General features: G+C 45.0%; 1 protein-coding gene and 1 long non-coding RNA gene across 5 annotated transcripts in view; one reads left to right on the top strand and one right to left on the bottom strand.

The window, feature by feature from the left end:
* DCP1A (decapping mRNA 1A) overlaps positions 1-12,281 on the top strand; it is a 56,502-nt gene extending 44,221 nt beyond the window's left edge. For all 4 annotated transcript variants that reach the window (XM_049640707.1, XM_049640710.1, XM_049640708.1 and 1 more), the window contains exons 7-10: positions 3,631-4,380; positions 6,318-6,383; positions 7,788-8,006; positions 8,317-12,281. In XM_049640707.1, coding sequence (XP_049496664.1) covers positions 3,631-4,380; positions 6,318-6,383; positions 7,788-8,006; positions 8,317-8,397 — 1,116 coding nt within the window. In that variant the 3' untranslated portion in view covers positions 8,398-12,281. The remainder of the gene's footprint in view (positions 1-3,630; positions 4,381-6,317; positions 6,384-7,787; positions 8,007-8,316) is intronic.
* The window catches only part of LOC125929478 (uncharacterized), a 19,295-nt gene extending 5,512 nt beyond the window's left edge, over positions 1-13,783 (bottom strand). The window contains exon 1 of the long non-coding RNA XR_007459872.1: positions 13,516-13,783. This is a non-coding gene — a long non-coding RNA (uncharacterized LOC125929478). The remainder of the gene's footprint in view (positions 1-13,515) is intronic.
* Positions 13,784-15,321: the final 1,538 nt, after the last annotated feature.

Below are 15,321 nucleotides of genomic sequence, written 5' to 3'. Positions count from 1 at the left end.
AATTTTTTTTTCAACATTTTTTATTTATTTTTGGGACAGAGAGAGACAGAGCATGAACGGGGGAGGGGCAGAGAGAGAGGGAGACACAGAATCGGAAACAGGCTCCAGGCTCCGAGCCATCAGCCCAGAGCCTGACGCGGGGCTCGAACTCACGGACCGCGAGATCGTGACCTGGCTGAAGTCGGACGCTCAACCGACTGCGCCACCCAGGCGCCCCTAAAATTCTTTTTTTAATGTTTATTTATTTTTAAGAGAGAGTGCAAGTGGGAGAAGAGCAGAGAGAGAGCAGGCCCCAGGCTCTGAGCTGTCAGCACAGAGCCCGACACAGGTTTCGAACTCATGAGCAGCAAGATCATGATCTGAGCCTAAGTTGGACACTCCTCCAACTGAGCCACCCAGGTGCCCCAGTTTCATTTTTTAATGTGAAGTCAATTTTAAACTATTAGAAATACTTTTTTTTTTAAGCATAAGTGTAAAAACATTCAATATGTACATGCAGGTAATTTTAATTGTTCAAAAGTCCATTTATGTTCCACTAGACAGGTAAAAATTGCTACCTGAATCATGCCATTTTTGAAGCCAAAGGTGTATTTCATGTTGAGTTATCTCTATGTCGTGTTGTTTGATTGCTCCTTTTCTTATAATGTAAAATATTTGTATTCTTACCTGGGAAAGACTCAAGTTTTTGCAAAGTAGAATAGCCCCAATGTGGTCTGTATTTCTCAAAGTATGTACATCCACACGTTGTTTTGGGTGTATATACATACATATAAAACAGGATGTGGTGGTTAAGATTGACATAATTTGTATTAATGAATAAAAATTAGTGTAGTTTTCCAGTACTTTTTGCCAAGCAGTCTTGACCATTTTGTTCTAAACGTAATGTGTATAAAAAGAGAATTAACCCAACTCAAAAATGGGCAAATGACTTACATAGTCATTTTTTCAAATCTACAAGTGGCCGATGTGTTGGCAAGAACGTGGAGAAGTTAGAACCATTTTGCATCATTGGTAGAAATATAAAATGGTGCAACAGCTTTGGAAAACAGTTTGGAAGGTCCTCAATTCTATTCCTGGGTGTATACCCAAAAGAATTGAAAACAAGGATTAAACATACTTTACACCAGTGTTTGTAGCAGCATTATTCACAATAGCCAAAAGGTGAAAACAGCCCAAGTGTCAATGCTCAGATGAATGGGTAGACAAGATGTGGTATATGCATACAAATAGAGTATTTGTCAGTGTTTTTAAAAGGAAGGAAATTCTGACACATGGTACAGCATAGATGAATTTTGGGGACACTGTGCCAAGAGCGAAGTCAGCCAGTCACAAAAGGCTACGTACCTCTACGAGGTACGTAGAGTAGGCAAATTCATAGGAACAGAAAGTAGAATAGAGATTATCAGGGACTGTGAGTGAGGAAGTAGATAATGGTGGTAGTTATACAGCATTGTGAATGTACTGAATGCTGCTGAGTTTTACACTTAAATATGGCTAAAATGGTAACTTTGGTTATGTATATTTTGCCATCACTGTCAGAAATCGGTGGGGAGGAGTGGAATTATGTCTGTGCTCATCAGTGGACATTTATGATGCCAGAGATCTAAAAGTGAATAAATCCTAGTGCCCATCTGGGGAAATGGAACCTATGCACCCCTACTACTAGTTATATGGCCTGGACAGAGAGGACGAGAAGTGTGTCCCAAATGGGCATTTGCTGTCTGTTTTTGAATTACCTTGAATGGATTTGAAATGATACCAGTGAGTTTTAAATAAACAACTATGTCTTTTTTTTTTATATTTAACGTTTATTTTTGAGAGAGAGAGAGAGACAGAGACAGAGCACAAGCAGGGAGGGGCAGAGAGAGAAGGAGACACAGAATCCTAAACAGGCTCCAGGCTCTGAGCTGTTAGCACAGAGCCTGATTGCAGGGCTTGAACTCATGAACTGTGAGATCATGACCTGAGCCGAAGTCAGACGCTTAACTGACTGAGCCACCCAGGAGCCCCAACAACTGTGTCTCTAATGAGTCATTGCATCAGGGCATGACAGATTTATAATACTACAGCCTTGATAGCCCATCAGGTGGTAGTGTTATTTTGCATCACTGGGTATGATATTCCAGAAGGATTTGATGAATTTTTAATATTCTAACATAGTATTTGATGTTTCTTAAAACATATACAAAAACAGGTTTATTATGATTGCTAGTAAGACTGTCTGGTGTTCATATAATGATAATAGCCAAGTTCCATTTATCGAATGCTTGTTGGGCACCAGGTATCATATTGAGAAACTAACTTTCACATCAGCTCTGCGAGAAGTAATTGCCATTATTGCCCCCATTTTTCAGATGAGGTAACTAAATAGACTATAATTTTCCCAGCTAAGCTGGGAATTAAATCTGGGTGTCTTTGATTTCAGATCCTAAACTCTGCAACTTTTTCAGAAGTAAAAACATAAGGAAATTAAACTGTATACAATCTTTTGCATTTTTTTTTTTTTTTACCTCCCCCTTCAGAGAGCAGGGAAACCTGTAACTACTTGTCACACGGATGCAGCGAACACTTGCTTGGGAAAACCAGTGCTTTTTTCCTATAGAAATGTGGTCACACCATAGTGCACTCATCCTTCTGCTTCAGGGGCCGTGTGGTGTCGGGCCTTTATCGGCCTTCTGAGGAACCAAAAACCGTGTGTTTCAGTGAACCATCTTTTTCCACGTGAATATATATCTGAGCAGCTAAGTAGTGTACACGCTTATGGAATAAAATCATATGTCGAGGCTGTATGTGTTTTCAAAGTACTTAGGTTAGTTCCCCACTGGAACACAAGCCCTGTCAGGGTCAGACTTTGTTTGTTACTCCCTACTGTGTCCTGGGGGCACAGGTCAGCGCAGGTCCTGGCACCCTGCAGGCACTCTGAAAATAAAGGGCAAACGAATATGACCATAGCACATGAAGGGAAGGTGTAGGAAAGCTCAGGAGTGGAAAGCGTAAATATTCCCCCTCCACATCATTGCAGTGGTATCAGTAAGCCAGACCACTACAGCAGATGCAAAGTGAACATTCTCAGATGTTCACATGTCTGCTTCTTCTGAAGGAATCTGTGATCTTGTAGTAGAAAGGAGGAACGGCCTGCTATTTTAAAAAACAGTTCAGTTTATTTTCTGGTACTTAAGACCTAGTCCTCAAGGTGCAGTGCCTAGCTTTTTATCAAGAACTATGAAAATAAAGATAGGATTACTTACTCAGCGTTTGGTCCCTCTGTCCTCTTGAGTATTATTTCCTTGCTTGTGTTACTGATACAGGGCAACCAAGCACTATTAACTTTGTAATATTTCTCCTTTACGTTATATCACTTTGCCAAGAAAACAAGGTGAATTCTAACACTATCCTGGGAGTCCCTAAAACTTGGATCTTAGTACGAATGCAGATTTCTGCCCACCAGCTTGGGGAGACAAGATGCATTTTGGCCTTAGTCCCTAGCACATCTTCAGTTTGTTCCATTTCCTTATTTTCAGACTCCATCTATCGTTGCTTCTGCAAAATGTTTTGGTTAATGGGAAAGAAGTCTGGTTACACTGGTTTGCAAGAGATTTCTTTCATTGGGCAGTTTGATTTGTTTTTCAGTCTGCTCCATCTGGACACAAACATCTGACAGTGGAAGAATTATTTGGAACCTCTTTGCCAAAAGAACAGCCAAGTGTGGGTCTGGATTCAGAAGAAGTGGAGAAGCTGCCAGGAGATGCCTCCCAGAAAGAGCCCAGCTCATTCTTACCATTTCCCTTTGAGCAGTCAGGAGGAGCCCCTCAGTCGGACAACCTGGGTGTCCATCCTGCCGCCCACCACTCAGTCCAACCTGAAGTCCCCACCCCGGTGCTGATCACTCCCGCCTCCATCACACAGTCCAGTGAAAAACAGGCCCCCGTCTATGCCGTCCCATTGCGCCCTGTGCTCAGTCCGACTCTACCAGCAGAAGCTCCTACGGCACAGGTTCCCCCCAGCTTACCCCGAAACGCCACCATGATACAGGCAGTGAAGACCACGCCAAGACAGAGGTCTCCACTCCTGAGCCAGCCAGTCCCTGAGCTGAGCCACGCCAATCTGACTGCCACCCAGAGCCCCTTCAGGGCCCCACTGAGTGTGACAAACACAGCTGGTACCTCGCTCCCAAGTGTTGATCTTCTCCAGAAACTCAGGTTGACCCCACAGCATGACCAAATACAGACGCAGTCACTTGGGAAAAGTGCCATGACATCCGGCTTTTGTTCAGCAGCCGGCCAGCTGGCCACACCTGAGAGCTTCATAGAGCCTCCCCCTAAGACTGCAGCCGCGCGAGCCTCAGCATCCCTCAGCAACATGGTGCTTGCTCCCCTTCAGGTACCGGCAGGAGGGTGGGGGGCTCTAACTGGGTAGGATGGGGCTGCAGAGGCCTTGACGTTGACGCCCGTGAGACAGTCGCTTCAAAGAGACGACTGTTCCGTACATCCAGGGCCGGAAGACAGGAGGTGGAAAGCCCAGTAATGAACAGCTAGACCGTTGGTACACGGTGTTGTGACTCAGTTCCACTTCCCCAGATATCTCAACTGATACAAGCTAAAAAACAATATCGGTATTTTCCTGTCAGGGTATGCGTTGTAGGGGGTTTTGTTTGTTTCTGCGTGACAATTCCAGGAGTCTGCATTTGACTCAGGACCATAGATCCAGATTATCCCCAGCGTTGTCCCATCCCCAACTCCCTTGGTACTCACTGAGTGCCCACCTCGGGCCATAATCACATCCCAGATTTGGAGATACGGGATCAAGTAAAACTTCCCAACGAAGCTCATATTCAGCTGAGATCTGAAGACTCAGTAGGAGTTAGTCAGCTCTTTCCTAGACGTAGAGAAAGTGTTTGAGGTAAGGAAAATAGTGTGCGCAGAGGCCTGGAGATGAGAGGCATTTGCTGAACTTAAAGACCTGTAGTGTGGCCGGGCCTCCTCTGGGAGGACCTTGGGGGCGTAGGTACTGGCTGAGGAGCAGGACTTTGTAAACTCCGTGAAGCAGTCCGAGGCTTGTTCTCACAGCCCCAGGGGGGCCTTTCTAGGGCTTTAAGGGGAGGTGGTGAGCTGGGAAAGGAGAAGCTGGAAGTAGGGCCACCCGAAGGAGGCCAGACAGTTACCCAGGCTTGAACTGGTGCGGCCTGACTTCGAGAGTGTGGACCAGCAGGTTTGTTAACAGGTGTGGGCAGTGGGGCCTGGTGGTCGATTGGGGGTGGGGTGTGAAGAAGAGGCTTGCCACTCAGAGAGGGATGAGGCTGGTGAGTGTGCAGATGAGAGTCAGCTCCAACTGCGGTGATGCGTATGAGATCACACAGCTTCTCGAGAGGGGCAGAGTCTTCTGCTTGAGAGCAGTGTTGCTTGCCTCCCAAAACCTCAGTCCTGTGCCCTTTGATAAGAATCCACAGTCTTAACATCATACCGAATAGTATTATACAGATGAGCCCATCATAATAATCGTGTGTGATTTCTTAGTGGACTGTTCTGTTCCAGTCCTTTAAAATCTTGCACAGAAAGAAAGGGAGTTCAGTATCTTGGTTATATTGTTCAGTTTTCATTTTGGGCCATTTCTGTTGAGGTTCTCTGTAGTATAAGCAGAGAGAATGTTATAGCAGATGGGTGTCACCCCCTGACACACCCGTGCCACCACTGTTCTGCCCCCTCCATGTTTTGGCCTTGGGGACAGCTCCCAGCTCTCCAGTGAGCCTCCTCACAGGGGACACTTACATACGTGTATATTTCCATTTCCATTTCATTTAAGGCCTGGGGGCTTCACTGAATTCTAATGCATTTGCTCTACAGCAAGAAGTTCTTTGTCTCCCAGTGAAGGAGGACAAAATGTAGCAAGCACATGGAAGGAAGGTGACTCTGCATGAGGACTGTTTAGTGCCGCCCTGTGCAGAGTCCACACGGCCTTAGCAAGGTCGCATGCTGCCAGAACATGGCGTCTCTACAGACTCAACAGCAAAAATGTGCTTGGGCTGTCCCCAGCTCTTAGATACAGGTTTCTGCTTTCCTTAGAGACCTCTTGACAGCTCTGCACACAGCCCCTCTCTTAGGGAACCCGAGTGGTTCGGAGGCTGTCCCAGAGCCCTGGCCTCACAGATGACACATTGGTTACGTTGTTAAATGTTGCCGTCAGCCTCTTCCCTCAGGAATCTAGGAGCTAGTTAATGTCTGAACTATTCCTTATTGCTAATGTGGGTTTATCCCCGGTCGCTGGGAAATCTTCATGGAAACTTGTTAGGTCTGTTCATCTTTTCTTTTTAAACATTGCAGTCTATGCAGCAAAACCAGGATCCTGAAGTCTTTGTCCAGCCTAAGGTGTTACCCAGTGCCATCCCGGTAAGGACCCCCTTTCTCTGAAGAACACATTATATTTAAGTTCTTCTGTGTGTGCCATAGAACGTTGTACCTTTCAAGCCTAGAGCCCTCTTAGATGCCCCTCCTAGGCCAGGCTCCCTTGCCACCCCAGCCGAGTTCATTGCCACGGCCCCTGTGGGCTTCCAGTCACCCAGTCACCCTGGGCCTCCAGTCACCATCTCTGTACTGTGTACTGATGTCTTCCCTGACCGTACGCGGGGCAGGATCAGCCACCGGCTGGGCTGGGCGCTCTGTGTGTGTCAGCTGAGTGCACGTCAGCCTGGTTTCCGTGAGGAGGAGGTGCTCTTTGCCCCGGAAGAGCTGTGATGCCCTGGTTACGAGTCGCTGTTGTGCTCTGGGCGCTCATTGCTTCCGGCAGCCATAACGACAGCGCCTCCCGGGCCTGTGCACTCTGTCCTCTGCTTGTTCTCTCCTGCTTCACTTTTTAAATGTTTTCCCCACCCTCCATTACCTACCAACCTCAGAGTGCACACTTATTTTTTTCAGTTCCTAAACTTCTATATTCCCATTTGCCTTTGAGCCTTTGCACCCTCCTCAAGTCTTAGAACTTCAACTGCAGCCAGCTCCTGACTGGTGGTATGAACTGGTCTTCCCTATATCTCATCCTGCTGCGTGGGGATCAGCAGGGGCGCTCAGCCTGGCGTGGCACCAAACTGTGGCAGTTTATGAATGGGAGGGGTGACAGAAGAAAGGAATGTAGATGTCTGCTGATTGTATCAAATGTGGGAATTATTAAAAATGCTGATTATTACTGGCTTAGTGTAGAGAGAGAGAGCAAGACAGACTGTGAGCAGGGGAGGGGCAGAGAGAGAGGGAGATACAGAATCTGAAACAGGATCCAGGCTCTGAGCTGTCAGCACAGAGCCCGACGCGGGGCTCAAATCCACGAACTGTGAGATCATGACCTGAGCTGAAGTTGGATGCTTAACCAACTGAGCCACCCAAGTGCCCCAACAGGTTGTATCTTTGATACCTGTAGTGGTATAATAAATGTATTAAACACTACAGAAGAAACTAATGCTTCATATAACTGGATTTTTTTATTCCCCCCCATTTTTTTTTGAAGTAAAATACAGATAAAGTGCAGGTGTTTTATGAGTTTTAACACACATGTATTCCTTGGGTAACCACCCAGTCAAGACATGTAACATTTCCATCACCCCAGAAAGTTCCCTCTTGCCCTCTTCCAATCATTCCTGTGCTCCCCATATAAAACTTTACATTTTTAATTACCATAGGATTGTTCTTACTGTTCATATCTGGCTGTGGTCCTATTTCCTTTCTATGATGATCAGACTTGGCATCCCAATAAACAGGCCCTTCGTCCTTTAACAAGCTTTGTTCATGACCATTGCTCCCCTGCAGGTCGCAGGCCCCACGCTGGTCACTGCAACAACCATGGCAGTGTCCTCAGTCCTGCTGTCCCCAAGTGTTTTCCAGCAGACAGTTACAAGGTCCGCAGACCTTGAGAGGAAAACAGGCGCCCCCTCTCCCCTGACTGTTGGAACATCAGAAAATCAGAGAAAGCCTTCCATTATTCTCAGCAAGTCTCAGCTCCAGGATACATTAATACATCTAATAAAGGTATGTAGGACATCAATGGAGTCTTTAAACTTTCATTCTTTAATTAAAAAAAAATATGTAAGTTCTTCTTAGAAAATCAGTTCATAAAGTAAATTCAAGCCTAGCCAGGAGTAACGTTTCTCTCTTTCTGAACATACACTCCTAGTGGAAAAGTGACTGAGTGAATTCCGAAGTATGGTTTGCACTTGTCTCTGGGTGGTGAGATTCTTTGGGTGATTAGTTCTACAAAGCATTATACAGGTTTTTTCCTAAACTTTTGTCAAGGAAGTAAGTTCTACTGAGGTAAATGAAACATTACCATCTCTTCCAGAATGATTCCAGCTTCCTCAGTACACTTCACGAAGTCTACTTGCAGGTTCTGACCAAGAACAAAGACAACCACAACTTATGACTGGAGCAGGAGAAATCCGAAGGCAGAGTGTCGACCTCAGAAACAAATAGGCCTCGTCATGGAAACTTCTAAACAGAACTTTAAGTTGTGAGAATCCTGAAATTGAGCCTATGAGAAAGAGACTCATTCCTTAAGAATGTTTTCCAAGTGACGTTCTCAGTGATAATGGAGGTTTCACTGTGAAGCATCACCAGCAGACCTTTGTTTTGACAAAAAAAAACAAAAACAAAAACAAAAAAAGACCATTGTGTTAAAGTTGTGTGGGTGTTTTCATCAGCTCTAAGAAAGGATGTGAAATTAGGAGTCTGATTTTCAGCTTGCTTTCACTTTCAAGGTCTTAGGAGGGGTCACCAGCCTTGCAGCAGAATTCAGCCCAGCCGCGCCCCTTCCCCTGCTCCTCCCCACCCTAGAAACTCGAGTCTTAGGCTCATAGTCAAGTTCTGAAAAGAGCAGAAGTCTGCTCTGTGCAAAGTAGCTTTGAGTTTTAAGGATCAGAGTTTAAGTTGGCGAATTAAGACTGATTTGTTCCAAGTGAAGTATATTTTATATGAATGCCCCGTCTGGGCCTCAAAAAGTTCTGAAATTTCTCAGTTGTGCTTTGTTTCTAAGTGTCCCCCGTGCTGCCATGCAGCGGCTCCCAGGGCAGTGATACCATGAGAAGAGGGCCCCGCCAGGCCCTGTGACAATATGGGAGTAGCATGTCACACCTTGGAAGCAAAGGCTGGGGCTGGTAAAGACCGAACGCGATCAGAAACCTTCACTTTACGTTAAACTCTTGAGTGGTTTGGACAGTGTTAAGTTTTGTGTGAAGTGTAGCCTTATTTTCCTTTTCTGTCTAAATGCAGAAATCATTGTTGATTGTTTTCCTTAACACTTTGACAAAAGGACCAGTGGACCAATCTGACAAAGCCATTCTGGTTCCATTCCTCGAGTCTACTGAGAGTAGTTTTAAAGCTATGCAGAAAAGGGAGCTTTTATTCACACTGCCCTTACTTTATTGTAGAATATGGAGGTAAAAACAAAGTGTGAAATTCAGAACTTTACCAATGTATTCCTAGGCTGTGAGTACTTGTGCAGCCCAGAGTGTGAAGATGTGTAAAGATGCTTTGTTATGCTGCTATTGACCTGCCATGATTTATATTTATTCTTTTATGGCATGTAATGGTGATTAGTAATATTTTAATGTAGATTTTGATTTATTTCAGCAATAGTAATTTTAAGATACTCTTTGAATGAAAGTGTCTTCGTTTCTATGATACAGATCATTTTGTAGTATTTAACCAATTAAGATGCACTGCTTACTTTTCTGAGCACTATTTAATGATGGGGTAAAAACCCAATTGGCTCAACCAGCTAGCATAAGGATTAGCTATGAATAATGCTGATGGATGTGATGGTTCCTCGGAACAATCATTTAAGCTTTAATGGTAACTCAATCATAAATCCATAGATTTTTTTTTTTTTCCTAGCTGAGATTTTAGAAAACTACTTGTGAATGACATACTTGTTTTAGTTTGGTCTTAGTTCTTTTTTAGCATAAAGAATACTTTAATTGGCTTTTGTTGGTCTAAACATGCTTCCTGGGCAACTTTTCTGCTTGTCAACTTAGTGTCTTCTCTTCCTGTCTACCTGGTTATTTGTGAATTGTTCAAAAGTCAGGGAAGCTCATACATTCTCATACTCCATTGGGAATAGTTTGTTTTCAAAAGTAGTGTGTAAATTCAGCAACCAAAAATGGATTGCTCGTACGTCACCCAGGAAGGAGAACATCGAAGTAAGATACAGAGTGTTACAGCAGGAGATGGTGTTGGGGGAGCCCATGTGACTCCAGAAACAGGTTTTCTCAGAGAAGAGGTTTGACTACACCCCCAGTGTAGCTTCAGTGGGCTTTGGCACGTGGAAGAATCAAGGGATTCTTGTTGTGATAGGCATTTGACTTGAAATGCCTTGAGTATGTATAATATTATGTGGGAGTTAAGAGCGACTATCTTAAAGAGGGTCTGCAGTCAGATCTGTTAATGTTCACCCTTTAATTCCAAGCAAGGAATATGTTAGACAGAAAAGAGAATCTATGATAAGGTTTCTTTAGTGGGAAGATAAACTTTTAAGTGCCCAAGTCATGGAGACCTGAAAAGGGTAAGCCTGTTTCAACTCTAAGATTCATGTATGATTAACTTAAAATTCAGAAGCCAGAAGTTCACTGTCACGATTACCAGGAAGTTTAGGCCAGAATGAGTCCCCAGAAAAGTCAGGCCAAGCCTGAACAGTTGCAGTTGTATGACCCTGGCCGGGAAGTCACAGCTCAGTTGCCTTACTCCTCGGTCACACTTACTATCCAGAACCTCATGCTGGCTTAGGTTGCATGTTTACGTTGCTACGGTGACTTCACTGGAACCTTCACTTCAAACCTTAGTTCAATCAGAATGGACATCAAAACACAGATGCTTCTTGCTAGTTCTGCATTTATGCCACCATGTCCATCTGTGCGCCACCCCCCCCCCACCCCAGGCCAGTGGGTGGCCCTGCTCTTGTGTTGTAGTCACATGGTGTCCTGAATGGACTCCTGCACCTCCCAGACAGCCTTGTTCCTTTAAGGCAGAAACCCCTCCTCGTCGTGCGTCTCTCCAGAGTTCCTAAGGTGGGACTTTGAATCCTAAGTTTCCAAGTGACTGTCAGTGTCAGGAGACGCCTCTCATACTGTCTACGTGGGAGTGTCCACAGCTCACCTTCCAAGGCTTTTCAGCAGGCTTCACAGAGTGGTGTCTTGCAAAGAGCCCAAGTTGACTTGGGTCCTTCTCTGCTGAAGGCTGCACACACCTTGTTTAGAATGTGTCCGGCCCAATTTTGCATGTCAAGCATCTGTTCTTTTCCTGCCTGTGTTTCCTTGTAAGAACTATAAACCCTATCAAATCCTGTACTAGGTAAATATGTTTAAACCATGCAGCTTTATTCTTCCCCCCCACCCCCCCAAGAATGTAGCTTGAAGTTTTCTCATTTGGGTAGAAGAGGCCATAACTGCCATTGTATTACTAATAATGCAACATGAAATTGAAGGTGCCTAACTGCTTAAAAAACAAAATCAGCCATCACACAGTAACTGGGCAAAAGGTAGAAACAGGAATGAGAGGGGGCACAGGCACGGGGCGTCTGGTCCACGTGAGTGAGGACAAGGATTCACGGGGACGGGTGTCCCGCATTCTTGCTGCATATTTGCTGCTGAGCACACGTTTCTTTCTTACCTAGCTTTGGTTTTCTTCGGTTGTGTTCAGAGTACCTTCTGGAACCAAGAGTGCCCTGTGTTTTCAGGTGTATAAAATGTTAAGATCTAAACCAAGTAAAGCACCTTGCACGGGCTTTTTAAAAGCTGTGCCTGAGAACATTTCCCTGAGTGGGCCGGGGCCTCAAGGAGCCTGTTTTCCAGCAAATTCAGCAGGAGAGATGTGTGCAATGTTTCACTCGGTTTTGTATTTGACATCATTTAAAATGCTAAGATGCAATATCGTTCACTTTGGGGAAAATGCAGAAGCGTGTTTCCCTTTTACCTGTGTGATCCTTAAGAAATGTGTTTTTAAAATATGTGTTCTAACTGGTTTTTTATTCTGTATTACTGCTTTGGCCATGTGGCTCTCATGACTTTCCGTGTACCAGATTCTCCACTCCCTGAGACGCGGGGGTGAGAAGCTCTGGAATTACAGCAAGATTTTGTTCCATGAGCGCAATACTGCATCATTAACATTTTTAATGGTATGGATTTTATACCATCTGTGTATGTTTGCAAATATTAAGTTATTACATGTTTTCAAATGAGCATTTTTCATCCTAAATTTTATATGTTTGCAAATATATTTTTTTAATAAAAGTTCAAAACCAAGTTTTAGCACCTACTACATTTTAATTGTGTTTTTATTTAATTTATAGAAATGGAACTTCTAAATGAGTTGCTACTGTTTGCCAGAGCCTCGCACTGGTGAGATGGGTTAAGGTGAGAGAGCAAAGCTGCCAGAGAAAGCCTTTGGCTGTGTGTTTCCATCCTGGGCCCGGCCAGCTGGGCCACAGGCCACACGGGCTCCTGGGCCTGAAGACCCTGAGTCCTGGCGTCTGTGGATGAGGGCCTCCTTCCCTGGTAGCTAAACATTAAGTGTGTAACTTCTGTGAGTAGACAGCTAAAGAACTTCATTTACTCTGCTGTGGTTTCCCCAGATACAGAGTATGCTTTTTCTTTTTTCAAAATTTTATTTAAACTCTAGTTAGTTAACATACTGTGCAATATTGGTTTCAGGAGAATTCAATGACAACAACTAGTGCTTATCATGATAGAGGGTATGCTTTTTTTTTTTTTTTTTTTTAGAGAGAACAAGCACAATCCAGGGAGAGGGGCAGAGGGAGAGGGAGAGAGGGAGAGAGAGAATCCCAAGGAAGGTCCATGCCATCAGTACAGAGCCCAACATGGGGCTCGATCTCATGAACTGTGAGATTATGATGTGAGCCTAAATCAAGAGTTAAAACACTTAACCTACTGAGCCACCCAGGCGCACTGAGAGAGGATCTTAAGCAGGCTACACGCTCTGCATGGAGCCCAACTCAGGGCTCTATCCCATGACCCTGGGATCAGGACCTGAGCTGAAATCAGGAGTCGACCACTCAATTGAGCCACCCAGGTGTGTCTAGGTTACGCTTCTAATCACAGACAAAAACACTGTTCTGTGGGAGACTCTACAATCTGGGGTCAGTTCCCACATTCACTCCATTCATGAGTATCGAGCTATAATGTGCCCGGCATCCAGGATGGTAAGGGAAGAAAGAGGGAGGAAACTAGAATATAATCATTATAGGAAATAGAGAAAAGTTTAAAGAGGAAAAAACTGGTTAATCACCCATCTCCCTAACAACTGTTAACATTTTAGTAAAATCCAAACGAAATTTAGTTTAAATTGTCAACAATTTAGTTTCCAAGCAAAATTCTCCATAAAATGTTTGTTATTCGTGCCTACTTTCTTAAGGCAGAGGATAAGCTAGCCTGTGCTTTATGGCTGTTTATACACACGCGCGCACACACACACACACACACACACACACACAGCCCAGTCATGTACAGCCGCATGCTCCTTCAATACTTACGGATTGCTGTTCCTTATTTTCTTGGATCTTCACGGTGAACCATTTTAGGGAGAGGAAGTCGAACCTGAGAGCGGCTGGGGTTATGTGCCAAAGGTCGCTTATTAAGCCAGAATGAGGTCACAGACCTGAAGCCAAGCAGGCCGGAGAGCTGGTCTAGAATTCCTTTCTTGACTCTGCTGTCTCCATGATCAATCATCCTGGATTGCTTTTTGTAGTTTCTTAGGTCTCGTTACCACCTCTACCAGTGTTTGTTAAAAGCTAGAGTGGTCTGCTCACCTGCTGGTTTGTATCTGTCAGCGCCTAGGAAACCAGGTAACTAGGCTCATTGGAATTTCTTGAAAAACTAAGGTCAGTGGGTTCTGAATAAGAGCTGTAGCAGATGGGTTTTAGGTTTCTTAGTTGTCTCTAATGACGTGTTTGTGTGTTTGGTTTTTGGGGGGGGGGGTTTTGGCCAGAGGCACTGGTTGTGCTTAGACTGATGTCAGTCCATCAGTCTGAAAAGGGCCCCAGAATGTGGAGCCCAGAAGACAGCCACAGTCCACAGGAACTGTTTTCTTACCAGGTCCCTGTCACTCCAGAAAAACGAGTCTGGTGCTGCCTCAGCCCTGGCAAGGCCTGGGTGGCTCCCTCAGCCAAACCCCCGCCCCCCATTTTCTGTGAAGTCTCTCGAAGATTTGGCAGCGGTGCCCTGGTTTCTGAAACAGGTGCAAACCTGAACCCCTGCACACATTGCTACCCAAGCCCCACTTTGTTCTTTCCCTGACATGTCCCCGCTCCCAGAGATTGTCCTTGCCAGGCCTCTCACGGGCAGGGGTCTCTGCCCGAACAGAGCTGGACACCCTCTTTGTCCCACTGGCACTGAGAAGCTTTCCCGACTGAGGTCGGACCCCCACCCTCCACCAGGCTCTCTGGGTGGGGAAGGGGAGTCTAGTAATGGTGTGTGGGCTGTCGCCCCCGTTGAACATGAACGTCCAGGGGCTCTACCCCAGCAGGCACCTCGCCCCCTTTTTAAACAAATATTTTGTGATTCCTCCTTTATTATCCTGACCTGGAATTCACATAGAATATACCTATGCCTGCACACACAATTTTAAAATAATATCCTGGGGCACCTGGGTGGCTCCGTCAGTTGAGCATCTGACTTTGGCTCAGGTCCCGATCTCACACTTTCATGATTTCGAGCCCCACGTTGGACTCTGCTGTCAGTGTAGAGCCTGCTTTGGATTGCCTGTCCCTCTCTCCGCCCATCCCCTGCTTATGCACTCTCTCTCTCTCAAAAATAAATAAATATTTTTTTAATAAAATAATATCCTAATTGTGATATAAAGGAGAAATTTTAGGGGTGCCTGGGTGGCTCAGTCGGTTAAGTGTCCAGCTCTTGATCTTGGCCCAGATCATGATCTCATGGTTTGCAGGTTCAAGCCATACCTCAGGCTCTGTGTTGACTGGGCAGATTTTCTCTCCCTCTCCCTCTCTGTCTTCCCCTACCCTGCTTACACACATGCACGCTCTCACTCTCAAAAATAAACATTTGAAATTTTTTTTAATTTAAAGGAGAAATTTTTAAGTATTATAATGAAATGCTCCATATTAAGTATGTAAATGTTTGAGCACAACGACACACATTCCCCAAATTTGTAGAGAAGCCCTGCTTCACTCTGACACTTGTCCCCAGCCCACTCAAAAGATGGCTGCTCTCTGGGCACCTCGGTAGCTCAATGGGTTAAGCCTCCAACTTTGGCTCAGGTCATGATCTTGCAGTTCATGAGTTTGAGCCCCACATCAGGTTCTGTGCTGACAGCTCAG

Source organism: Panthera uncia, chromosome A2 (assembly GCF_023721935.1).
Source record: "Panthera uncia isolate 11264 chromosome A2, Puncia_PCG_1.0, whole genome shotgun sequence".
Lineage (NCBI taxonomy): Eukaryota > Metazoa > Chordata > Mammalia > Carnivora > Felidae > Panthera > Panthera uncia.
The sequence above is the reverse complement of the archived record's forward strand: the minus strand, read 5'-3'. Positions and strand labels throughout refer to the sequence as shown.